Source organism: Acanthopagrus latus, chromosome 7 (assembly GCF_904848185.1).
Source record: "Acanthopagrus latus isolate v.2019 chromosome 7, fAcaLat1.1, whole genome shotgun sequence".
NCBI lineage: Eukaryota > Metazoa > Chordata > Actinopteri > Spariformes > Sparidae > Acanthopagrus > Acanthopagrus latus.
The window spans coordinates 631,984-658,483 of NC_051045.1; the positions used below are offsets into that span (position 1 = coordinate 631,984).

A 26,500-nucleotide genomic window follows, 5' to 3' on the forward strand; every position below is an offset into this window, starting at 1 on the left:
CGCTGTTTCCTCATTTTATGAGTCTGATCTACGATGTGAAGGACGCAGCAGTCGTACAAACAGGGCTAAAAATATCATTAGTAACCCTGAAAAACGCAGAGACGACTGAACGGCTCGACACAGCGGAGGACTGAAAGAGTCGAGGACGGAGAGAAAACCTGACTGACAGACGGGGATAAAGTCAACAGAGAGTTTGAGTTACGACTTGTTGTTTCTTCTTCTGTCACAGCACACAGCGAGCAGCCGCCGCCACGTGAAATGAATCAGGACGGTTACGTCTCTGCGGAGGGTCTGCATGTCTCAGCGCCACACAACCTAAGAATTATGGGCTTTTCCTGCTTCAGCAGGAGCAGCAGTCAACTGAACCACAGCAGAGAGGGAGGCACCGACACCGCCGGGGTCGCAGGTTCAATTCCCCGAGTAACCACAGCAAAACACTGCTCAGAGGAAAAGAAATAGTTGAACATTCTGGGAAACACACTGAGTCTGTCTGCGTGCTGCGCTCTGAGGAGAAGTCATGAAGGGGTTAGCTTAGCTTAGCATATAGCCTGGAAACAGCTAGCATGACTCCAAGTCTGAGCACATTCAAGGCATCTGTCACGATATGAGGAGCAACTGTGAAGTGCGATCACTTTGTTCAGTGAGACAATTTGACTTGTGATGATTAAACAACTGAAATGGATCTCGGTAGAGTGCATACCTCTGCCAGGGCCGAGCAGCCGCTCTCTGACCTCACCGATAGAAACCAGCCACATCAAACCAGCGACCGACAATAACTTCCCTCCGGCAGTGTAATCAAAGCTCCACCACTTTGGTGATAAACTTGTTTCATTTCCTATGAATTTGTCACAATAAAAGCATTTTATTAAGTCATTTAAATGCTTTTACTATGAAGCTTTTCTTCCTGCACATGCTCAGACGTAGAGTCTCTCAGCTGATGAATCGTCTCCCTGAAATCTGCTTCTCATTAACGTACACTTCATTTACAGAAGATAAATGAAGTGCAGCCAACATTTGGAGCAGGACTGAAATCATCTCTTTCGCCTGAGACTCGACAGGCACCGTGCCTTGCTCGAGGGCACTTCAGCATTTCTTTATGATGATGAAAATACAACCTGTTTCAGTCGTTCCTGACTGTGTTTCTATGTGTTGTGATTCTGTGTTTTCCGTGCTGATGGTTGACAGACCGTCTCTGTTTTTATTCTCTCGCCAAAGTACCAATCAGCCCCGTCTCCTTAATTCAATTCATTAGAGTCGCGGCTCTTGTCCCAGTTATAAACCACTGGAATGCTTTTGTAGAGACGAAGAAATGAACGTGAACTGACCTGAAACCAGTCAGTAAGAACAGGCGGAGTAATGAACACTGTGACTGAAGAAAAGTTTGAAAAAAGCTGATTACTGTTAATGAATCTTTGATTGCTGGAGGTGAGATCACATCTCATGAGGGATGAACAGAAGAGATCTGCTGCGTGGTCACTCTGACGCAGAGACGAGGCGCTCCGGAGGACTTATTGAGGGGGAGGAGCCTCACTGGTTTGTAACAGAGATACATTATTTGGTTTTAACCCAGATCGAGTGAGTGAGCGGCGGGCGTCAGCGCTCGCAGCTGACCACTCACTTCATCTCTTGTGGGGAAGCAGACGTAAACCAAGTGGAGCTGAGCTGAGTGCAACAACACAGCAGAAGGTTAAACGAGTCTGGACGAGTGGAGAGTTTTGTGTTCTTCAGAGAGAACTGGAGGTGAGACTTTACAGTAGCATGCTAGCTAAAGTTAGCCTCAGAGGCTATAATGTTTAGCGATGCTTGTTAGTGGCGTCGGCTGCTCCAGCTCTCACACTGATGTAATCATCTGTATTTTAAGTCTGACAGCTCAAACGTGTGGGGTGGTATCGAGGCTTCAGACTGGATCTGTGAACCAGCACATGACCAGAACATCGGTGTCGAACATCAGCACCGACCAGTGAGACAGAACAGATTCGTCCTCTGATCGTCTGGGAATAAATCTGCCTCGACCTCCTGCAGTGAGCAGCTTCACTCCTCTCCTCCGTCTGCAGGAGTGTCGCTCACCATCACAGCGTCAGATGTTGCAGCGAAACCACAAACCAACTAAACATCCCTCTGTGACCCGGATGTTCTGAACTGGAACCACATGAGAAGATTTAAATCCATGCAAATAATAAATGTTTCAACATTTTTCTGAAGCATCAATTCTACAAAATATTAATAAGAATAAAGAACCGATTTATTTTTTGATTGTGAGTTTAAAAAAACGTGTATTTCTGTAATTCTACTACATATTATTCTGTGTATGTGGACATGTAGGTGTGTGTGTGATAATAGATGTAAAAAATATAAAAGGAAGACAATAAATATTAAAAGAAATAAAGTGGGAGCAGCTACTGAACCAGTCCAACAACTGATGGTTGATTTATAAAATGATTACTTGTAATTTAACGTTGGGCCGAGCAGAGCCCGGGGCGCTGCATCCAAATCCTCGTCTATTTCTAAGCGTCTGGTTGGCTGTCGGAGCGGTGGAGAGAGTTTGTTGGACTGCAGCAGCTCAGAGAGCAGAGGAGGAGGAGGAGGAGGAGGAGGAGGAGGAGGAGGAGGAGGCTTCACTAAACATAGAACAAGTGTTCTCCGCCAACATCTACAACCAAACTCAGCCATTTCCACCAATCTGCTCCCTGCACAGACTACACCTCCGGCTATTCCTCTGTTCCTCCCTCCATCCGTCGCTCTCAGAGGTCAGCTTTCAGAGGAATATCTCCCGTGTCAATGAATATTAAAGCGGCAGCTGTGTGGGAGGAGAGGTGAGCGGGGTGAACGCCGAGAGGATTCATTCACATCACCCAGCCTCCATTTTTACTTTTCAGGCAATTAAAATTCATCCTTCACATGGCTGCAAAATGGAGATGATTGTGAGGTCAAATGTGGTCGAGAAGAGCTTTTAAATGTGTGTTTTAATTTTAATGACTGGTGATGTAGATTAATGTGTCTGGAGTGTCGAGGAGGACGGATGCAGAAGTTTGCTTCTGTTGGAAACTAGCAGAGCAGTAAGATTAATGGTGTAGATCACACTGACCTTTCAAACCAATCACGTTGTTTCATTCTAATGAAACCAAACGTGTCAGTTTGGATAAAGATTATAAATTCAAACTGTCAGGAGACACGTGAAGGCATCACGGCGGATCACAACTTTCAGTTTATGTAAGAAAATCAGCTGAAATCTCCCACAAGTAATCAATAAATCAAATGACCAATCACATAAATCCAATCACTGCAGCTGAATTATTACTGAAGCTATTAGCGAGCTAACAGCTCAACGGTGGCAGAGAAGGTGCTCACAAAGATTCCTGATGCTAACAAGCTAGCATGGCAGCAGTGAATCCAAACAACAGCCATGTTGGTTGTTCATTTTTTATTGTGATGATTTCATAGACATGAGGCTGTTCAGCAGCTAACTCAGTTAGCACAGAGCTAACAGACACAGCATAGAGCAGCGACAGTCTCAGGTACATTCATGACGGCTCGTGTTCAGGTGACATCACTTGTTCATTCATGTAGTTATCAGACTGAACAAGCTCAGACAGCTTGTTGTAGCGAGCTAGCTGCTAACACATCTCCCAGCCAGCCAGCGAGAGCTGCAGTGTCGTCCATGAAATAATTACCTGGATACAACAGCTGCACTCAGGTGAGCCTCAAGTCACCAACTGCAGAACTGCAACTAAAATTCCTCAGCGACCTAAAATGTATTTTCCCGACAGAGCGACGTTGCACAAGAACAGAGTCAGCTATCATTATTATTATTATTATCATTATCTTGCTTTGTTCTAGGTTTCATTTTCTTGACCGTGCACTTTAAATTTCTGAGAGAAATAAAAACGGCTCAGCAGGCTGCAGTCTGTCCTGCAGTCTGTCCTGCAGCCTGTCCTGCAGCCTGTCCTGCAGTCTGTCCTGCAGCCTGTCCTGCAGCCTGTCCTGCAGTCTGTCCTGCAGTCTGTCCTGCAGCCTGTCCTGCAGCCTGTCCTGCAGTCTGTCCTGCAGTCTGTCCTGCAGTCTGTCCTGCAGTCTGTCCTGCAGCCCGTCCTGCAGCCCGTCCTGCAGTCTGTCCTGCAGTCTGTCCTGCAGTCCATCCTGCAGTCTGTCCTGTCTGTCTTTAAGCTGCAGAGCTCTGCAGGAGACACTAAACAGACTTTGAGCTGCTAAGTGGGACATTTTTCTGACAGCAGTCTCTGCAGCTTTGCCTAAGATGAACACGGCCGCCCAACACCAACGAGACGAGTTCACAGCGTCAGACGTCTCTGCAGAGACACATCTGTCTCTGTCTGCGTGTCCCGAGTCTGACTGGTACTGGTCCTGCAGCCGTCCTGCTCCTGGTTCTACACCTCTCTGCTTGTATCTGTGCTGCCTGCCAATAAAAACCCTGGAAACGACCAGATTGTGTTTGCTGTGTTATGAAATCAAAACAACGTTCAGCTTATTTTCAGCTCCAGATAACAATAATAAGGACGGAGCCGCGGGCAGCACCGAGGTGTCACCGGGTTCTATAAGCAGCAGACAATATGGAGAAGAAATGAAATATTTATCAGATTCCTGCTGCTTATGCTTATTATTAACATTATGATTATTTCAGAGTCGCTGCCCGTCTGTCGTTACATGTGGGTGTTTACAGCGAGGAGCAGTTTTACTCCAGTACTGTACACATCTGAGGTACCAGAACTTCAGAACTCTGCTCTGATGGAAAGTCTCCAGAAGCCCAAACTGATCTGAAAAGATGAGATTTACATTCTGCTTCAATCTGAAGTTAACAAGCTAACAGCATCACGCCACAGCTGTAAATCTGGTCTCAGATCAGATCACAACAGAAGAGCTGCAACGATCAGTCGATTAATGAAATGACACAAAATTAACTCTATTGATGATCGTTGGCTGCAAATATAGAACGTGAATTATTTCTCTTCTCTGACCAGAAACAGGATTTCTTTGGGTCGTGAAGGAAACGAGACATCTGACGACGTCATCCGGAGCGATCAATTAATCGATTAATCAGTTAATCCAGACGATAACTGACAGATGAATCCACAATCGTGATATTCCTGAGCCGCGGTCCTTCATCTGAACGTGTCATGCTGACGCCTGCTGGAGTTTTAGGAGGATGAACTTGAAACACGCTGAACACGTTTGCTGTGCCGACTACAGGTGAGACGAAGACGACACAACATCTCTTCACCTGCAGCAGCTCAGGCCTCACAGTCAGAGACAATCACCTCAAAGGAGGAAGACATAAACACTTGATTTGTTTCAAGATGGACGACAGGAAACTGTTCGACCTGACGGGTGAAACTGAGACACAAACTGTTCAATCTGCTGCTTTCTGTCTGTCTCCCACTTTCCACAGAGCCACAACAGCCTGCAGTGTTTTTAAACTTGAATAAGCCAATTTTCTCTCCATCCTTTCTCCTCTCCTCCGCAAATAGAAACACTAGAAAGCCGTCAAAGACCTGAGAGCGATTTTAAAACATTCATGCAGCCATTTTGTCTCAGCAGAGGAGGCGGCAGCTCGCAAACGCTCCACGCTTATTTTCTGTCCAGTAGGAGGAACTTTTGTGTTCCTCGTTTTCTTTCCGCTGAAGCAGCTCAGACAAACATCACTTCTCTCTCTTTCTCTCAGCATCAGCAGATCAACCAGCAGCTCCTACCTTCTTCAGCTGTCCGCTCCGGGTTCCCACGAACACCACCGTATGTTCTCCGTAGGTGTAGGCAGCCACGGCGCCCATGCCCTCAGTCCGGTCCTCGTACAGCGGGTTCCCCTCGATCACCCTCAGGCCTCCCAGCGGCTGGTTCAGAACCAGGCCGCAAAAATCATCTCCGATCTGCTTCGGCTGCGGACGAGAGAGGACAGAGGGAAGATTAACACCACTGCTGCTTTAATCTAGAAGATATTTCAAAAACTGAACACCTCAAATTAAAAAATCCCATCAGTCAGAACTTTAAATATCAACTCATAAAACACAAGTGTCACAATGGAAGCACAGTCTCAACATGGTGGTATAAACAGAACGACTCTCCGTCATATTTATTTGTTTCTCATGAGAAACTACAAGCTGCCACAACATCAGCCGTCATCTCATTGTGACGACGAGACAGCTGGAGATGATTTAAACCTTCACAGTGTTTCACATGTCGTACGATTCTGTGTACAGAAGCAGGGCGGGGCCGGGTTATTACAGGGTGCACACACACACACACACACACACACACACACACACACACACACAGGCTGGCTAACACCCTGTCATTAGCGGGTTAAAGCCTCGATGCATCACAGCAACAGAACAGGGCGGAAAATCTGAAACACAAGAGAAAAACTGCACATCTGAGGATCAAGATTTAAACTTTCTAACGTTTCTAGTTCAGTTGAGGCATTTGTGCTGCTGGTAGAGTGGCAGCGCAGCCGGACCGTCCATCTCACCCAGAGATGCTCGCAGAGCAGCTGCCGGCCAATCAGAAGAGACCGCATCAGCAGGAGAGGTTGGTGTGTTTACTGGGGAAACTAGACACTACATCCCTGCTAACAGCATCAGAGAAGTAGTCGGAAATGTGATGCTAACAAGTGGACTGATCAAAGTTGCTGCATTGCTGCAACACGCAGTTTGTGCATGTCGGCTACGTCAGGCTGCAGCATCGATTCAACGCAGGAGCATAAATCAAGCTGAAGAAAAGGCTTTGTGTCCTCACAAGTGACCAGGATATGTGTGTGTGTGTGTGTGTGTGTGTGTGTATCAGTTAGCTGATCATTAACTGTGAAGGAAGGTCCTGAAGGTGCAACACACACGCACACACACACACACACACACACACACAGGACAGATTGTTACATGTTGTGCAGACAGACGGCCTGCTGGTGACGCTTAATGAAAAACAAGACTGAAACACACACACACATGCGCACACACACACACACACGAACAAACAAGAAAAGGGACGTTGTCGTGTTACATCCTAACATCCATGCATGAACACACTCACACACACACACTCCCCACTGTTTATGATAAAAGAAGGAGGTCAGAGCCTGGACAGTGGCCCCGCCCCCTTTGTGTTTGCCTTTAAAACACACACACACACACACACACACACACACACACACTCACACACTCACACACACACACTCACACTCACACACTCACACACACGGGTCATTAGTTTTCATTTCATCACTTTGATCAGTGTGTGGCTGATTGGCTCTGATTGGCTGGTTAGTTAGTTGGTCAGTCAGTCAGTCAGTCGGTTGGTTGGTTGCCGGGGGCAACCTCAACCCCAGACCCCCCCCCCCCCCCCCCCCCGACCCCTCCGTGCCCCTCCTCCCTCCACCATCCCCGACTCATATCCAAGCCCGTCCCCCCAACAAGACTTGGATCCTGGCGGGTTTCCCTGCCCGGTTGCCATGGTTACCACTGCAGGCCATTAGCGCTGTGAATAAGAACATCCTCTCCACCCCCACCCCCCCCGCCCACCACCCCCCGACCTTAAATAACCCCACTGCAGAGTGACGGAGAGAGAAATCTTTCCCCTCTCCTTTTTCACGTGTTGTTCATCGTCCTTCACATATATTTAGGCAGATAGTTGTTGTATCTGTGCTTTGTGTGTGTGTGTGTGTGTGTGTGTGTTGCAGCCTGAAGGCAGCCTCTGGCCAGATGATGTACAGAATCCTCAAAGGAAAACAAAGAAAGAGGCGGAGAGAGAGTTCCCTCCATTGTAACCTGCAGCTGCTTCTCATTCACCTGCTGAACAACATTAATTACTGATTCATTAATGAACCTGAGAGCAGCTTCAGCTTCCTCCTCCTGGCTGAGGGGTTAATGAGGACTGCAGCCCTTTAACACAGGTGATTACAGGTGAGGCTCTTTCTCATGGATTAAAGGAACAGTTCACCCAAACAGTAACCTCGGTCATCATCTCCTCCTGCTGATGATATAAAATCAGCTGAGAAAGAAACATCAGATGTCTCCAACAGCTCGTCTGCTGTGATCAGTCTGCAGGAGAGAACACATCACAAACTGATCTCAGACCAGATCTACACCTTCATGTGCAGTCCAGCTTGTGTATCCACAGACGCTGACACTGGCCCTTTTTAGATAGTAAAGGCGGCAATGTGCCGGTCTGTCTTTCTAAAACCGAGGTGTAATATTCCTCCTTTTCCAATTCCGCCTCTGAGGCGTAAACATGTGACGTGACGTGAAGCTCGAAGTCGGGCTGTGAACAGTGACAACGAATTAGTCTTCAAAATAAGAGCTTTACATTGCACCCCAATGGAGTGTAGAACTGGGTTCTTAGCGGGGGGGTTTAATTTGAAAGTAGCGACCGTCCTTAGCTTGCCGCTACAACAAAAAGCTAACACAACCAAACAGCTACAGAGACCGAGGAGACGCTGCATCTCCTGGATCTCTGCAGCTGTCCAGCTGTTCATCTTAATGTCTACAGATGAAGTGATGGACTGACTGATGAAGTGATGGACTGAAGGAGGAGAGGTGGACTTTATACATTCTCTCCTCCTCCTGATGATATAGAGTACATCAGTCTGTTTCCTGGTGCGGGTCGTAGCGAGTCACAGCTAACGTCGACTCAGTTTCCGCTGAGTAAACACAAACTGCAAATGTCAGCTTCAGGCTGCAGCTGCCATCTTTGGTATTTGCAGACGTGGTTCTCGAGCTAAAAGGCCGTTTATATGAGACACAGACTGACATGACGGTGTCTCGCAGGTTCACAGGTCTGCCCTGCTGACTGTAACATGTCGTGTCTTCTCACCGTGTGGATGCAGGGCAGCTCCTTGTTCAGTAACCACGGTAACGAGAGGCGACCCTCGCCGCGGTAACAGGACCGGATCCTCTCTCTCATGGCCAGGTTGATGTCATGGAGGGTGAACAGACAGAGGACCGTCTCTCTGGGCGGGTTCGAGCGATTCTTCTGCCCCTGAAAACACAACAAACACAACCAGAGTCTGAGAGGCGCAGGTTCAAATCCCAGAGAAGCTCCGTGACCCCTGAAGCAAGGCACTGATGATGAAGAAATACAAATGAGAGACAGATGAGCAACATCACAGCAAAGGAGACCACTAAGAACGACAAGAGACATAAAGATAATAACAAAAAGATGAAGAGAATGATTTAAGGAACATTTGACCACTAAAGTAAAAAGATACAAAAGGAAATTTAATAACAGAGGGAAGAAAAAATACAAAGAAATCGCCTGCAGGATAATCGAGCATGACGAGAGTGAGGGAGGCAGAACCAATGAGGAGCAGGCAGAGAGAGATTGATAAAGAGGAAAACAAAGACAAAAGAAAGAGAATATTACAACAGCAAAGGAAAAGAAAAGAGAGAAACACTGAATCACCTGCGAGAAGACAACGAAGAGGACGTCGTCGTCCTCGGACAGGCCGAGCGCCTGGGCCAGCCGCCGCCCCGGCTTCTGTTTGTAGGCAGCCTGGACCAGGCGGTACTCGACGCCGTCTTTGGTGCAGCCCAGAGGAAATTCAACGTAGGAGTAGAACTCGGTGTCGTTGGAACACATCCTGACGATCTTAGAGGTGAAGAACTTCTCCCCGCCGGCGTCCATCTGCGTCAGCTGCGTGTCCAGCTGCAGAGTCAGGAAGTAGACGTAGGTGCGGCTGGAGAAGCCGTAGACGTAGTAGATGTCGAAGGCCGGGTACAGAGACAGAGTGTCCGATGGGATCTTGATCTGCGAGGAGACAAACTCGTCCTGGTAGACCAGCGAGAACATGTTGACGCTCTCCTCGTCCGCCACCAGCTTCCTGCTGGACAGCGTGGGGAAATATTCAGACTTTCCATCAATGGCGGCGCCGATGAACAGACGGCTGCCACCCTTCAATGGCTTCTTCCTCTTTGGGTCGGCGGTCCAGTCGTCCTCACCGACAACCACACCTGGAGAGGAGGAGGAGCACAGTCATGACACCTGCTCACAGATCTGTTCGCACAGGTGGTGATGATGAGAGGTGACATCATCACCAGCACACCCTCCATCTGAGTTAACCAATCAGACACTCACTACAGACTCACTACAGAGGTGATTTACTCTACAGAGGTGATTTACACGACAGAGGTGATTTACACCACAGAGGTGATTTACTCTACAGAGGTGATTTACTCTACAGAGGTGATTTACAGGCTCTGACCAGGACTATGACTCCGGGGACAGAAGACACATCAGGAGAGGACAGAGAGAGAGAGTCGGACATCATCAGCGTGGAGAGACAGAATATCTTCACGTTACTGTGAACTGAGGATTGATTTGGACCGAACCAGAGGAGACTGTGGAGACAAACCAGAACTGTTCTGGTGACTGTGACTCAGTTTGAGTCCAGTCTGACTGAAGTGAGTCTGACGACGAGTTAACAAGCAGATTAAACTGGTCTGAGTTCAGTCAGAGACACAAACTGGAGTTCAGACGGTGGACGGTTGGATTTTTCTGTTTCTAATGAAAACAGGAGTCAAAATATTTCCTTTCTTCACATTTATGAGTTTATGTTGTTGATTATTAGACTCAGTAGTGAACTGGCAGCTTTTAAACTACAAGCTGTCAGAATATCACCTCTGAGATACAGAGGGCTGTCAGGAGGCTAGCTGTTAGCATGCTAACTTCAGTACACAGACGTCAACACTGTTGTTTCTTCACTGTGCTCATGATGTCATATGACATGATGTAATTCTGTCCATATCTCCGTATGAGATGTGACACTAAATCCAGGATTCTTCATGGGTCAAATCGGTGCAGCTGAACAAGATTACAGAGAAAAAAATCATGAAGTGCAGAGACAGAAACTCTCGGTGTGATTCGTCATGCTCGATGCCATTTCGTGCCGGCTCCTGTCTGTGGAGGTGAACTGGACTCAGTCCAACAGATCTGACATGTTTGTTGGTGCGTACAGTCGGAGGAAGCAGGGAGACATTTTAAACTGCGTGCAGATGCTCCACACGGACCTTTGCAGCCTTGTATGTAGAAAGTATCATCACAAGAAAATCAGCAACAATGTGAATTTCTGTTGTGTTCCGTCCTGCTGTCTCTCAACCAGCACTTAAACAATGAGGCTGTGTTGCTGTGGCCTTTTTAACTGCATATCATTTAAACATCAACACAAAAAGAGCCAGCGTCCCGCAGGGTTCACAGGTCCAGTCCTGCTGCTGTCCTGCAGAGTATATCTAGTATTTACAGCAGTAGTTTAAAAGTGTAATTATATTAACTAATTATATCACAGCTCTATTAGTGACATCTGATCAGAGAAATCCCTCCTGTGTGCTGCGTCAGCCGACACGCTGCAGACACTGAGCCGTGCTGTGTGTGGTTATCAATCATCTGCTTGTTTTGTCACAACAGTCGTCATTCAGTTTCTTTTTTGTTCCAACTAAAAAACTACAGCAGCGTATTTAGAATAAAAACCTGCAAAACATTTTGACACCCTGACACATGATTGGCACCTGCAGGCTGAAGTGCTTTTTCCAGCCTGTCATGAACAAAGTCGAGAGGAAACGCGAGAGCTTTGTTTTTCCTTTGTGGCATCAAAATTACTAAAACAGTGACACGATATGAGAAATAACTCTGCTGAATGTCTCTGGATCTGCGGTGGAGCAGACGGCTGACTGTAGAACACAACTGTGTACAACACACTGAGACAGACCAGTTAGCAGTTAGCTTCTGTGTCCTCACCTGTGTTAGCCTGGGTTAACCTGTGTTAGCCTGTTCTTCAAAGGTTTGTCCCACATAGTTTTTGTGTTCAGGTGTGTCTGACCCCGCCCCCCTCCATCTGCTCACCTGCCATCCCATCAGCCTCTCTGGCTCCAGACAGGTAGTGCTCTTTGCGGTGATGCGGCTCTCCCAGTTTGAAGAGATCCTCCAGCCTGAGGAACTGACAGACGCCCTGCCAGATCGACCCGCACGCCACCAGTCTGTTCCCAGTGTAATCCACCAGTAAGAGCTTGTTCACATTATCTGAAGACTCCAGGCTGAGGGCAGAGACAGACACACAGGTTGGTGTTAGACAGGAAGCACCTTGCAGTGAGTGAGCAGAAAGACAGGTGAGAGTGACAGGTGAAAACACAGACAGGTGTTTCAGACAGACCGGTGAGCGCAGGCCCTGACGCTGGGCGGAGGGTAGCACTTGGCGTTGTCCTCCACAGGTCCGGTCATGTGACTCCTCAGCTCCGTCAGATTGGCCGACAGCTTCAGCACTCTGTTGACGGCGCCGACGAACACCTCACCTGTCCTCCGGTGGACCGTCAGGTGGGTGAGGGAGGTGTCGAAGGCTCGGTACACCGCCCTGCCCGACGCCGTGGAGGGAGGGGGAGGAACAGCTGGGGCGGAGAGGAGGGGGGAGGAGAGGAGGAGGAGGGACAGGAGGAGGAAGAAGAGGAGAGGAGAGGAAGAGCAGGAGGAAGAGGGGAGCATGGTGGATAGAAAGAGGAGGAGGAGGAGAGGACAGAGGGATGGAAGAGGAGAGGAGGGGAGGAGGAGGAGAGAAGAGCTGGCTGCAGGTCTGATGAAGAGTCAGCGTCACTGGAGCATGACTGGAGAGAGAGAGAGGAGCAGGGTGAGCTACAGGAGCCTGCTGGGGACATTTCAACACACTGTGGATTCACTCTGTGGCCCAAAGGAAGCGATGGACTGACAAGTGACTGCGTGATTGGATGGTTCTGATGATGTCATCCTGCATCATCAGCTTCCCGTGGACCAACCGAGGAAACTGACAGCAGGTCAGTCTGCAGGTGGAGCAGCAGGTGGAGCAGCACTGTGGCTGCACTCATTGACTGAGGAGCAGTCAACACGAAAACGCTCTTTTAAGAAAACGTATGTTTTGCATCGTTCCGTCCACGCGGATCCTGAAAACGCACTTTTTTGTGACCGGGTCTCAGGGTGGAGAAACCCGAAAACGCAGCCCTCCGCTTTCATGTGGACGGTGAATCCACATACTTTCCGAAACGATGACGCCATCAGCCCCCCTGACCTCTGAACCCCATGATGTCTCATAACAACAACAATGGCGGCCTACATGTTCGCAGAAGATATCGAGCCTTTCTTGAACTTACTCGTCTTGTAGTTGAGTGTGAGTCGCAGCAGCAGTTCGGCCTCATGACGGGTCCACACTAAAGATTCTGTTTCCTTACACCCGCCATTTTCATCTTCTTCTTCTTCTTGTGTTCAGTTTCTCCGTCTACTGTCTGTTTACAGCGCGCAAGCTTAATGCGCATGCTCCGTGTCTTCTCCGTTTTTGGTGAATGTGAAGCGCCACCTGTAGGCTGGAATATGAACTACAGCGTTTTCAGTCGTTTTCAGTGGATCCATGAGGACGCAAAACGATGACGAGGAAGACGGAGGAAAAAAGATTTCTCCCGTGTGGACGGAGCCTGAGAATGACTACATTAATCGCTTACTCACTTAATAATCATAAAACAATAATACATATTTATCAGTCAGATCATTAAATGTGAATATTTTTTATTTCTTTCCTCCTAAAAAATATGTCTGAGGAAAACTAAGAGACATGAAAAACAATCGATTAATCGAGAAAGTGATCAACAGATAAATCAACGATGACAGTCACCCGGGTCTGATCCACACCGGAGTCTGACAGAACCACACAGAACAGGTGGGAGCTGTGTGGACGCAGGTGAACTTTAACCTTCAGTCGTGACTTCATCAGGTTTATCAGACTTCAGTGTGTTTGTCAGGTTCCTCTGATCCTGCAGCTCCGACTGATGAGGAGCTTTAAAACCTCGTATTATTTACAAGAAGCTCTCTGACACACTGGATCCTCTGATAGCAGTGAGTGTAGAGATTAGCTGTGTGTGTGTGTGTGTGTGTGTGTGTGTGTGTGTGTGTGTGTGTCAGATAGAGTTATTGATCTGTTTCCGTCTGTCTTCTCACTGATTCTCTCATAAAGCTTCAGCAGCTCCAGTAACACTGAGCTTGATGGAAACTTCACTCTCATCCTGCAGCCGCTTCTACTCCGTTTACATTTGACTGACAGCTGTGATTACACACACACACACACACACACACACACACACACACACACACACACACACACACACACACACACACACACACACACCACAGTTCACTTTAATCTCTGATGCTCTGTGAACGAGACAAAATGGAGGATTTTCTTCCTCCAACAGAACGTTTCTGTCATCAGCTGCAGGTTGTTTCCACCATCAGCCCTGCTGGAAAAAAAACAGCAAAACCAGCATCAGTTGTGTTTTGGTGCTGGTCTATGCTGGTTTTCCCAGCAGAGAGACCACCGATCTGATCCAGATGCACAGTTACGTTCCCTCATTAGCCCTCAGAGAAACACACACTCCTGAGAGAGCGAGTCTGAACACATGCTGTCCTGCTTCACCCTGTTAGTTTCTGAGATGGTAACAAAAGCTAACTGCTAATGAGGATTAACCAGAGTCACAATCAGAAATCCTTTAATGTCCCACAAACAGGGAAATGTGTTTGTCCCAGCAGCCAAATGACAGAATATTACAAAAGACCAAACCAACTGAAAAAAGAAACAGTATAATTAAAAAGGTAAGAAACAGAATAGATAGTTTAATAATTAGTTTCTGGGGTGGAAATAAAAGCTAACTGCTAACCGAGGCTAACACTGTGTGTGCTCAGAGAAGCAGATGTAAACTCCAGACTCACACCTGTCTCACCTCAGACTCACCTGTCTCACCTCAGACTCACCTGTCTCACTTCAGACTCACCTGTCTCACCTCAGACTCACCTGTCTCACCTCAGACTCACCTGTCTCACTTCAGACTCACCTGTCTCACCTCAGACTCACATCTGTCTCGCCTCAGACTCACCTGTCTCACCTCAGACTCACATCTGTCTCACCTCAGACTCACCTGTCTCACCTCAGACTCACACCTGTGTCAGACTCACACCTGTCTCGCCTCAGACTCACCTGTCTCACTTCAGACTCACACCTGTGTCAGACTCACACCTGTCTCACCTCAGACTCACCTGTCTCACTTCAGACTCACACCTGTGTCAGACTCACACCTGTCTCACCTCAGACTCACACCTGTGTCAGACTCACACCTGTCTCGCCTCAGACTCACACCTGTGTCAGACTCACACCTGTCTCGCCTCAGACTCACACCTGTGTCAGACTCACACCTGTCTCACCTCAGACTCACCTGTCTCACCTCAGACTCACACCTGTGTCAGACTCACACCTGTCTCGCCTCAGACTCACCTGTCTCACCTCAGACTCACACCTGTGTCAGACTCACACCTGTCTCGCCTCAGACTCACACCTGTGTCAGACTCACACCTGTCTCACCTCAGACTCACACCTGTCTCACCTCAGACTCACCTGTCTCACCTCAGACTCACACCTGTGTCAGACTCACACCTGTCTCGCCTCAGACTCACCTGTCTCTCAGATTGAACGACCTGACAGCAGATTAACGAACAGTGAAAATCACATCTCACTACAGCTGCAGAGAAACTGATGACCTGGTGATTTTCAGCCCAAACGTCTGAGCGGTTTGATGTGACTGAAGCGACGTCCCTGATGTGTCGTCACAAACAAACGGCCTCGTCGTGTTAATTACAGCCGCGGCGTTTAATGACGCTGTGACAGGAGAGCAGGTCTGCTTCACTCTGCAGCTTCAGCTCACACATCTGAAGAAGAAGACGCAGCGCTCAAACTCTGAATGAAGGGATAATAAAGTTTTCACTCCGGCGGCAGGAAGGTACAGTGAGCCGAGTCACACAATTAACCCTGTGACACACACACACACACACACACAGAAACACAAAGAGGCAGTGAAAGATCAGCACATTACTTAATTAGCCTGCTGAGCTGAGGGGAGACCAGAGAGAGGAGAGGTCGACAGATGGACCAGAGTGTGTGTGCGTGTGTGTGTGTGTGTGTGTGTGTGTGTGCAGACAACAGACAGCTGGGCAGACAGGAGACAGATAGAGTTTCTCTAACTGGACTACGATTTCACTGGACCATCCATCACCCTGCTGAACCACACACTAACTGTGTGTGTGTGTGTGCGCGTGTGTGTGACCTAACCAGTGTTAACATCGGAGCCGCTCATGGTTGCTAAGCTAACTGCTGCTACATTCAGTCATACAGAGAAATGACAGAACGGTCAAACAACAGCTCACACATCACTGACGGAGACTTTAACCGGCCCGACGTCCCGACAGCCCGACTTCACCTCGTGTTAACGTGGCAGCTGCTTCAGATGAACGCTCGTCAGTTTCAGGTCAGCGTTTGATTTCATATTTTAAATTACTGTATCCATATATTTTTGGCCCAAATGTCACCCGGCTGCACACACACACACACACACACACACACACACACACACACACACACACACTGACTCCTCCCCCTCCATCACCTCCATCTGCATCCGTCTCCCCCTCTGTGACCCCTCCTCACCCTCGTCTCTGTGACTGGGGCTCTGTTTGAATCACAGGCTCCAGTAAACACTCAACAAAGACACATTGTGCTGCAGCTTCCTGCCGGGTGGTCTGATGGAGGACGGACACAGTGAGACACACAAGAGACGACAAGAGAAGCCATCAGTCCATTCACCGATCGATCGATCAGCTGTACTGATCGCTGATCGATGGTCCAACGGGAGGATGTTTTGATTTTTTAATACATTCATCAAAACGGACGAGATTGATTTACTAGATGATTTCTGTCGACATGCCGGATGGTTTGTTACAGAGGACGATCTGGAGAGGCGTGTCAGGTGATTGGATGAATGTCCTGTCAATCAGCATCCATCACAACCAATCAGATCACCAGCAGGAGAGCGCCGCCACCCAATCAACTCTTACTGATGAGTGTCAAGAGAACAGTGAGAACATCTCCGGTCCTGATGGAACTGGTGCTGTGGCAGCTACGCTAACCTCTCGCTGGTGGTCACGTCTAAACCACGCCCCCAGCTGACAGCTGACATTCAATCTCAGACTGAAACAAGTGATATCAGACATTCAGTCAGTGAACTGTTTGTGTTGTTTCTGTCCTCGTCTGTCTGTCCTGAGAGACGGACTCCTCCTCCTCCTCCTCCTCCTCTGTGACCCCTCCTCCTCTGTGACTCCTCCTCCTCCTCCTCCTCTGTGACTCCTCCTCCTCCTCCGTGACTCCTCCTGATTGTGTTTGTGATTTCAGGCGGTATAAATAAAACTGACTTAACGGGAAAGATGGCAGATACAAGCAGCCTAAATGAGTTTCCTCCATCTGGACTCTGTCTGAGAGATATGACAGCTGAGGTGGTTCAACATCTGGTCAGGATCCTCCTGGGTGCCTCTCTTTGGAGATTTTCTGGGCAACCTGCAGTAGACTGTGGAGAGACCCAGACCACCACAGAGAGATTTATCTTTAATCTGGCTTGGGAGCGCCTGGGATCCCCCAGGAGGAGCTGTGGAGAGGGACGTGTGGGCTACGACTCCCCGCTGAGAGGCAGGCAGAGGATGGATAGAAGAAACAGATCAATCACTGATTTTAATGATTTTAATTGAAATCACAAGCAGCAGAAACTCACCAGGAGCTTCAACTGTCCGTTAATATGGACGAACCTCAGCACCCACTACAGCACATCTCACCTGACTGCTCAGGCTGGATGGACTGTTTCATCCTTCAGGCCCAGGAGCTGCAGGAGGAGCTGCAGGAGCTGCAGGAGCTGCAGGAGCTACAGGAGGAGCTGCAGGAGGAGCTACAGGAGGAGCTGCAGGAGCTGCAGGAGCTGCAGGAGGAGCTGCAGGAGCTGCAGGAGGAGCTGCAGGAGCTGCAGGAGCTGCAGGAGGAGCTGCAGGAGGAGCTGCAGGAGGAGCTGCAGGAGGAGCTGCAGGAGCTGCAGGAGCTGCAGGAGGAGCTGCAGGAGCTGCAGGAGGAGCTACAGGAGGAGCTGCAGGAGGAGCTGCAGGAGCTGCAGGAGGAGCTGCAGGAGGAGCTACAGGAGGAGCTGCAGGAGGAGCTGCAGGAGCTACAGGAGCTGCAGGAGGAGCTACAAGAGGAGCTGCAGAAGCTACAGGAGGAGCTAAAGGAGCAGATAAACCTCCATTATTGTGTTATAATCTCATCCACGGCACTTTGACGACTTCCTGTCTGCGCAGGTTTAAAGATCAACAAGCTGAAAGAAGGAGGAGTCGAACTACAAACCGCTAACAGGACCGCTAACATTAGCTGAGCTCAGCGTTCGTCCCGACACACATCTGCTGCCGTTACCTTAGCAACAAGTACAGATGTGATGATCAGGAGTGTAGATCAGCGACGGTTCATGAAACTGAAACTTAGTCTCCATAAAATAAGATCCAGTTTCAGCCAGAGCCTGGAGAAACGTTCCACCTGTGTGTCAGAGCAGCAGGAGGAAACTGTGTCAGTCTCAGCGTAACGCTGACGACGGATTGATGAGCAGATGAGATAAGATAAGATTTATTGATCTGTTGTGGGAGGAATTCTATTTGGCACAGCAACGAAAAGGAATCAGCAGTTTGACAAAAAGAAACAGCGAGAGGCAGAAAAATCTAAATGTTCTCAAATAAACAGACAGAAGACCAGCAGCAGTGGCTGCTACCATAGTTTACCACCACCGGTACGACTTCCTGCGGTGAGCTGGTGACTCGTCCACGGTGTACTCCGGCCTTCACCCACTGACTAAACTGGATTTGGCCCCAGTAAGCTCCGCAACCCCTTAGGGGGAAAAAAAGCAGCAACATCCCGCGACCCTCTCGGACAGGCGGAAAGAAAACCAAACCAAACGGGACCAGTACGACTGTGTGAATGAAGGGAACCTGTCAGAACACTCTGAGTGTCTTACAAAGCACCATACAAATCCAATCCATTATGATATGAAAATCCTAATTCATTGATTTTTTTCAATCATATTTAGCTCCTGTTGTTAAACAGGTGCACACTGTGAAGCTGGACGGTTAAAAAGGCATTTTACATTTCAACTCGACTTGTATGTTGTTTAATATGTGATGAAATATTAAATAAATGTTCAATCACTGGGTTTTAAAGTGTTTAAACTTCAGACTAAAAGGATTTTCCTTTTTAAAACCTGAGCCGATGAATCCGTCACGTTGGTGAAACAATAACTGGGCTCTAATTTCATTCGACTGTTGTGTCACTTCCTGTAATTACATAAACACAGTGAGCCGAGCGCCGCTGTGTGCTTTAATACGTCCACTTTAATTTTACTGCGTCTCCCTCTGTAATTACAAACCGCTGTAAACTGTCTGCCTGTGCTATTACCAGCTACACGCTAACGCGCTAACACCCCGTCCTGTCACTTCACTGTCCGTCTGTAAATGTGAGCTTCATCCTGCAGCTGCTGAAACCAAACTGCTGCTTCCATCAGAGGAAGAGGAGGACAGAAGGGGTATGAAGGTGCTCGAGGGATGCTGGAGGTCAGTGTATGGTGACGTCGTAGTAAACGGTGCACAGTGTTCATGTTTAATGTTTTAATTAAATGGTCATGATAAAAAGTTCAGGCCAGAGCAGCTGTAGACAGCAAGAGGAGGAGAGAAAGTCCCCAGACTCCCTTAACAAATGTGTCAGTTTAGTGAGTTGTTGAGTTGGAGACACTTTATAAACTCTGTGAAACTCTGTCTCTGACTCATTCTGCATTATTTGGACCTTCTTGTAAGTTCGGCAGTAATTTCTTTCCTTGTATTAACAGACTGTGTCTGACAGAGGTTTGGTGGAGGACAGGAGCTGCCTGTTCGTCACCGTTACAGACTCCAGTCTGCAGAGAAGACAGACAATTGTCTGGTGAAGACAGGTTTTACTTCACGTCACTCAGCTGATGGATTTTATAATGCTGCGGCGGCTCTACTTCCTGTGTCACTGCTCTGATGTTAAAACACCTGAGAAGACTTGACACGAGTGTGAAACTGATTTCTGCAAAACAAGATGCCACATCTCCGTTAGCTTAGCATAAAGACTGGGGCCAGAGGGAACAGTTAGCGTAGCTCCGTCCAGGTGACACCTCTGTGACCCGACAAGGTTTCTGTTCTGGATCATTTTATGTCCCGCAGCACGTGAGCGCGTGGACGCCAGCCTGGAGTGATGTCATCGGACGGTGATTATCAGGATGTTGTTGATGTTAGCAACCGGCTCCATGGCAACAACCGAGACATAACTGCTCCATTAGCCCTGAGTGTGTGTGTGTGTGTGTGTGTGTGTGTGTGTGAGGTCTCAGACCACACACGCTGTATTCTCCATCATCAGTCTATCAAACTGTTATTTCATTAGAGGGAAACACTGTTAATCACACGACTCTGCGATGGCCGAGGGTTTTGTGTTTAATGGATCAGCTGATGGAAACCAGACCCACTGAACATCCCGACAGCGGTTACAGCGGCGGCCATGTTGGCTCTGATGGGCAGAATGCAGTTAAACAAACATCTGCTGATGTTCGATATGTTTGGTTGAAGCTGCAGAGGTGATTACGGGTCGTTACTGTCAGCACTCTCACAGCCCGCCAGACCTTTCAGCCTCTTTTATCTCATTTCCTTATTATCACTTCCTGTCTGGTTCAGACTCTTTCAGTTGTTCAGTTCATGTTTCCGCCTGTTTTCAGTGTTAGCAGCCCTGAGCGTCCTGCAGAGGACTTCTGACCGTCACCAGGTGATTCTGTCAACAACACCTTCCAGACTGACCCGTGTTTCTGCTCTTCTGATTCACTGATTACAATGAAAGACTGGAAAAGAAATCCAGACGTGTTTTTTTTCCATAAGTGAACAAGAGGAAAAGACCAGCTAGAAAGGTGGCAGGGTCCGCCACATATAAACAGAGCAGACTGTGTCGTCATTTAAGCTCAAAAACAGCTCAGACAGTTTCTCTTTGTGAGTCATCGTCTGATATTCAACTGAGAACCCAAAATCAGAAACATGAACAATTATTAATTAATTATTAACAATGCTTTGATTTTTCATACACAAAGTAAATCAGACCGACTGTGACACAATAAAGTTGTGATAAATAACTTCTGGGCCACAAAAATAAAAAATAAATATACATCAAAATCCAATTCTGCTCGTTTTTCTTTTCCTACTTTTTCTCTGAGTATAAAATCCAAAGTATGTAAAACATTTATGTTTTGTTTCACATTTATACAACAAATAATGATTTTTTGATGTTCTGATTTAAGATTCTCAGTTGATATCAGATGAATGCACGACGCTCCTGTAAAGATGCTGCTGTCAGACCGGTTCTGTTCTTTCAGCACCGGATGTTTCGGACTCTAAACAAACAGCCGTAATCGTACGAGGACCGACAGGAAGCTTGTTCATCAGGCGTCCAGGCGACCTTTGACCCCTCTATACGTCCCCACCACACCGACCGCTTTCTTCCCGTGACCGACAGTCTCGCTGCACTTCTCTGAACCGAGCCTCGTGAAGCGCTCGCAGACAGAACTCTGGTGACGTGAGCTGAGGCGGCGCCGGACAGAAGCCGAGCAGAGAAGCAGGTGGAGGACGATGTGTGAGAGCAGCACGATCACATGACGGCTGATGGATCTCAGTGTGTGGGCCATTAATGGGAGCGAGCGCATTATCAACTCAAAGCTGACGAGTGTTTAATGCTTTAAATGTTTTAATGGTGCTCGTCGTGTAAACAGGTGCTGAGTCACAGATACAGCAGGACTCATCGCCAGAACCAACGCCGGGACGTTATTCAAACCTTTTAAACTGAAACCTTCACTGCAGCTGCTGAGCTAACGGTGTTAGCACGAGCTGGTAGACTGATGTGGACCAATCAGACACAGCGAGACGAGACAAAGACGTAAAAGCCGTAAGAAGCCGTAAACAGACAGAGAGGGAGGCTGGAATGTGGAGAAAAGGCGTGTTAGTGTCTCGTATCTGCAGAGAGTTTCTGATTTTCTCTCTTTGTTGCTGCTCGGGACGCTTTACCAACCCAACATGTGTCTATTAAAACATTCCAGAAGTTTACAGACGGGACGCTCTGATTGGCTCTCACTGAGCCCAGAGTCTGACTAATGAATTACATTAAGGAGAAGAGAGTTAATTGGTCATTTGGCCAGAGACGTTAGGTCCAACATCAACAGGCTGAACACACACACGCACGCACGCACGCACGCGCACGCGCACACACACACACACACACACACACACACAGAAAATACATTTTTGAGAATATCTGCCACTTATTGTGAAAACAGAAGCTGTAAGTCACATCGTTAGCGGCAGTTAGCAGCCGTTAGCAGCAGTTAGCAGCCATTAGCAGCAGTTAGCACCCGTTAGCAGCCGTTAGCAGCAGTTAGCACCCGTTAGCAGCAATTAGCAGCCGTTAGCAGCAGTTAGCACCCGTTAGCAGCAGTTAGCAGCCGTTAGCTTCATCCTCCTGTTGGTCAAAGAGTTTTTGTTTCTGTGGGTCGACTCACCAGAACAGAATTCGTCTCTGCTAACGGCGCTTCGGTTACAACAATTTAACATGAAGACGTTTCTCAGACACGTCGTGCAGCTGTTATAAGAAGACGCCAGGATGTCTGAAGCAACAGAACTGGATGTTTCTGACGAGACACCGGCTACTAAAGACGATCACTTCTGGACCCCTCGAAGCAAGAACAGGATCTCTGTCTAACCCTCGGTGGTTTACACAGACACTGATGTCAGTATCAGCTGGTCTGACTGGACCTCAGCCAGTCGACTTACAGAGAAAACCATCCAGCACCAGGAGACCTGAGCTGCAGGTCAGAGGGATGATGGGTAAGAGCACCCTGACGGACTCTGTTAAATGGCTGCTGTGACATCACTGACAGGGGGCGGGGCTAGAACACCAACATGGCTGTGAGCGGCTCTGATGATGATGGTGATTAACACTGTGTGACTGTAGACGTGAAGAACTTCTGGTCTGTGTTGCTGTGGGAACAAGCTAAACATGTGTGGTTAATGAGCTGAGACGAGCATGAACAGCGGTATGGTCCTTTAACTTCACACGTTACAGGATTTTATCTCTAAGCTGAGACGACGCCAGCTCAGACGTCCACATCAGGCCCGTCCATCAGGTTCTGCTGAAGCTAAAACCCTTTTTTGTTTAAAGTCCGTGGAGCCGGCGGTCTGACTGCCGGCCTCATAAACGCCGTTTACCTGACGAGAACGTTCACAGCAGCTATTTTAGAACGTGTGAAGTCCGTCCAGAGCAGGAAACACTGAACTCTGCTGCTCAGTCGTTAACAACCTCGAGGTTTCATTTCACACCCATGTTCAGCATGCTCAGCACACACACACACACACACACACACACACACACACACACACACACACACACACACACACACACACACTTCCTCTAAAAGTCATTTTTGAGGATGAGGTTGAACTTTTAAAAGTCGTTTGATGCGACTAGCTTCAAATCAGCTGCTCAGAATCAGCCAGAACAGAGACAGGGACTGTTCTCACCATCAAATATTAAACAAATAATGATTCACTCGTTAATTAATGAATTGTTTGGTCTTGAAACACTGAAGAACTCAATATATCAAGTTCAAATGTTTTACTTTCACCACCTGGCTCAGTTTTATAAAAGTAACACTGAACGTTCACCTGCTCTGAGTGAGCACCTGTGATGTGATGTCACTTCCTGCTCTGTGTGAAACAAACCCGTCCATCACTGAGACAAACAGACTCCATGTTTCTACTCAAAGACAGAAAGAAGTTCATGTAGAACATTTGCTGAATGAACAAGAAGGTCCAAATAATGCAGAATGAGTCAGAGACAGAGTTTCACAGAGTTTATAAAGTGTCTCCAACTCAACAACTCACTAAACTGACACATTTGTTAAGGGAGTCTGGGGACTTTCTCCACGGTGCAGCGCTCACGTTCTGCCTCTCTGAACACGTTAGGATCGTTGAAGCTAAATATCTGTCAGGAGGAGATCCGGGCCGCGTCTCCGTCAGACCGGGTCACGCTCCACTTCATCTTTAATGGTTTAAAAGGCTCAAACAGAGACGCTTGTGTCCAACACAGTCTCACTGTCGCCACGTACGCCATCTTTACGCGTCATTTACTCCTAATCACAGGTACTTTGGGTTCCTGTGGAGCTCTGAACAGAACCCAGAACACACCGCTGAGTTTCAGAGCTGTGAACAGTTTGTACTAATCTGAAAAGTGTTCTGGAGAGCTGAGCACAAAAAAACTGTGTTATGGTCCTTTAAAGGCTGGAACGAGCCGCCATGTTGGACTCCACCCTGATACACACACAGAAGGAAAAACACACATCTGTACACTTCTATATAACCACACACACACACACACACGGATGTATTTGACCCAGACACACACATACACACACATACACACACACAGCTGGTGGAGGTCAGGAGGGAGGAAGTGAAGAGTGTCAGCTGATTGTTTCCTGCCTGCTCCTCAGCTCATCCTGAGTGTGTGTGTGTGCGTGTGTGTGTGTGTGTGTGTGTGTTTGTTAGCTTGTTAGCAGCTGTTAGCTTCTTCGCTCCGTGAACGTTACATCGTCGTGGCATCTCATGATGACGTAATAAAAGTGTGTAAACGCCCGTCTCAGTCCAGTTCCAGCTGTTTGGTTCCGTCAACATCACGCGATCGATGAACACCCAGAAACGTTTCTGACATTTTAAATCGATCTAGAATCGTTTTTACAAGAATCTGTTTTTTAAGCCACGCCTCCTCTCGTCAGCTCAGTCGTCTCTTTCAGTGAGTCTGCTGTTTTAGATCTAATGTGGATGTGCATCGTTAATTCTGTAGCAACCGATGTGGAACCAGATGACATCACCACAACAACAGGTGAGCTCTGTTCTGCTCAGTCCGACTCAGCGAGGCAGGATTTATGTTTCCTCCACCGCTGGTCCACCTGGCTGAAGGTGCGTCTGGATCCCACGATCCCTGCTGCACCGTCAAAGAATCAGCGCTAACAAAGTGGATCTGCTGGTTCTGATACTGGGCCGGGTCAACACGCTGCAGTACAACTGGAGATGGAAAAACTAACCAGCAGCCAAACGGCATCACACACTCCAACATCACACGTCACAGACAGACAGGAGGCTCAGAGGTGAACCTCTGAAAATATCATCTCAGTCTCTGTCTGCTGACTCAGCGCTTCCTCAGAGCTGACTATTACTGACTCAGCGCGCGTGTGTGTGTGTGTGTGTGTGTGTGTGTGTGTGTGTGTGTGTGTGTGTTTATTTTTGAGTCTAATTGAATAATCATAAACAATGACGTGTGTTGGCAATTCTTTAGATTTGATTCTCTCTCTCACACACACACACACACACACACACACACACACACACACAGCTGCAGGTAACACACTGACCTGATTTCCACTGAATTATAATGAAGCACACACACACATGCACACACACACAAGGTCAAAAACACATGTAGGCACACATACATTTGATCAATATCCCATAATAAGCAGCAGTGATGGATTTCCAATAGCAGGATTAAACTGGAGCGCTCTGAAGACGAGCCTGTTTCACACACACACACACACACACACACACACACACACACGGAAAAAGTGATGTGTGATAATCTGCAGGCAGGAAAGTGAAGCTCAGCCTGGAAAGTGAAGCTGACGTCACTCCAGTGAACCACCACACTGATCTTCACTGTAGCTGCTGAGCTAACAGTGTTAGCATCAGGTCGTTCTGCTGAGCTAACAGTGTTAGCATCAGGTCGTTCTGCTAAGCTAACAGTGTTAGCATCGGGTCGTTCTGCTAAGCTAACAGTGTTAGCATGAAGCTCGACTGCACGTCGGAGCTCCTGCAGACTGTGATCACACGTCGCAGGTGTAGATCTGGTCTGAGATCAGTTTGCGATGTGTTTTCTCCTTTTTCTTTCTCCTGAAGTCGACAACAATGTTCACTGTGTTTCTGTCTCCTGTGGATGATGTCCATCTTACTGTTGTCATGGAGATAAGACACATTGAAATGTGTGTAAAGTTTTGTCAGAATGATAATAGTAATTATTGACTTGCGGCTGAGAATGTGTTTGTGAGGTCACAGCGACCGTCGTCCTCCCTCAAAGAGTTCTTAAGATGTTGTGCAGGATGGACCAACAGTATGAGAACACGCAGCCTCACGGGCCGAGTCCAACAAAACACTCTCACATAAATCCGGGAGGCGAGCTGCACTGCTGAGCTGAGATTCTCTAATCTCTGCTTAAAATCCACAGTTTTTCCTCTGGGCTCTGGTCCTCTCAGTCTCACACTCAGCTGATGTCTGTTTGATAACTTCTCATCCCAAAGCAGAAGTTTCTTGCTCAGCAAACTCTTAAAATAAATGTTGAACTTCTGTAGGAACTCACTTTATAATTATTTATATTCTGAGCACGGCGGCAGAGCGACACTTTGCTTCTGCTTCTTCAGGACAGAAACAAGAGGTTTGTCTTAAAGTTTCTGTTTTCATCTCAAACAATAAAAGTTTGTTGGTCCTGATTTAAAGTCCACAT

At 47.8% G+C, this 26,500-nt stretch overlaps 1 protein-coding gene across 2 annotated transcripts in view; it reads right to left on the bottom strand.

The window, feature by feature from the left end:
* Positions 1-26,500, bottom strand: part of plxna3 (plexin A3) — a 93,861-nt gene that overhangs the window by 62,883 nt on the left and 4,478 nt on the right. The window contains exons 2-7 of one of the 2 annotated variants that reach the window (XM_037104514.1): positions 15,448-15,799; positions 12,140-12,584; positions 11,833-12,023; positions 9,400-9,947; positions 8,812-8,976; positions 5,703-5,885 (exon numbers count right to left, since the gene is read on the bottom strand). In XM_037104514.1, coding sequence (XP_036960409.1) covers positions 5,703-5,885; positions 8,812-8,976; positions 9,400-9,947; positions 11,833-12,023; positions 12,140-12,465 — 1,413 coding nt within the window. In that variant the 5' untranslated portion in view covers positions 12,466-12,584; positions 15,448-15,799. The remainder of the gene's footprint in view (positions 1-5,702; positions 5,886-8,811; positions 8,977-9,399; positions 9,948-11,832; positions 12,024-12,139; positions 12,585-15,447; positions 15,800-26,500) is intronic. The other variant, XM_037104513.1, reaches the window with a different exon arrangement.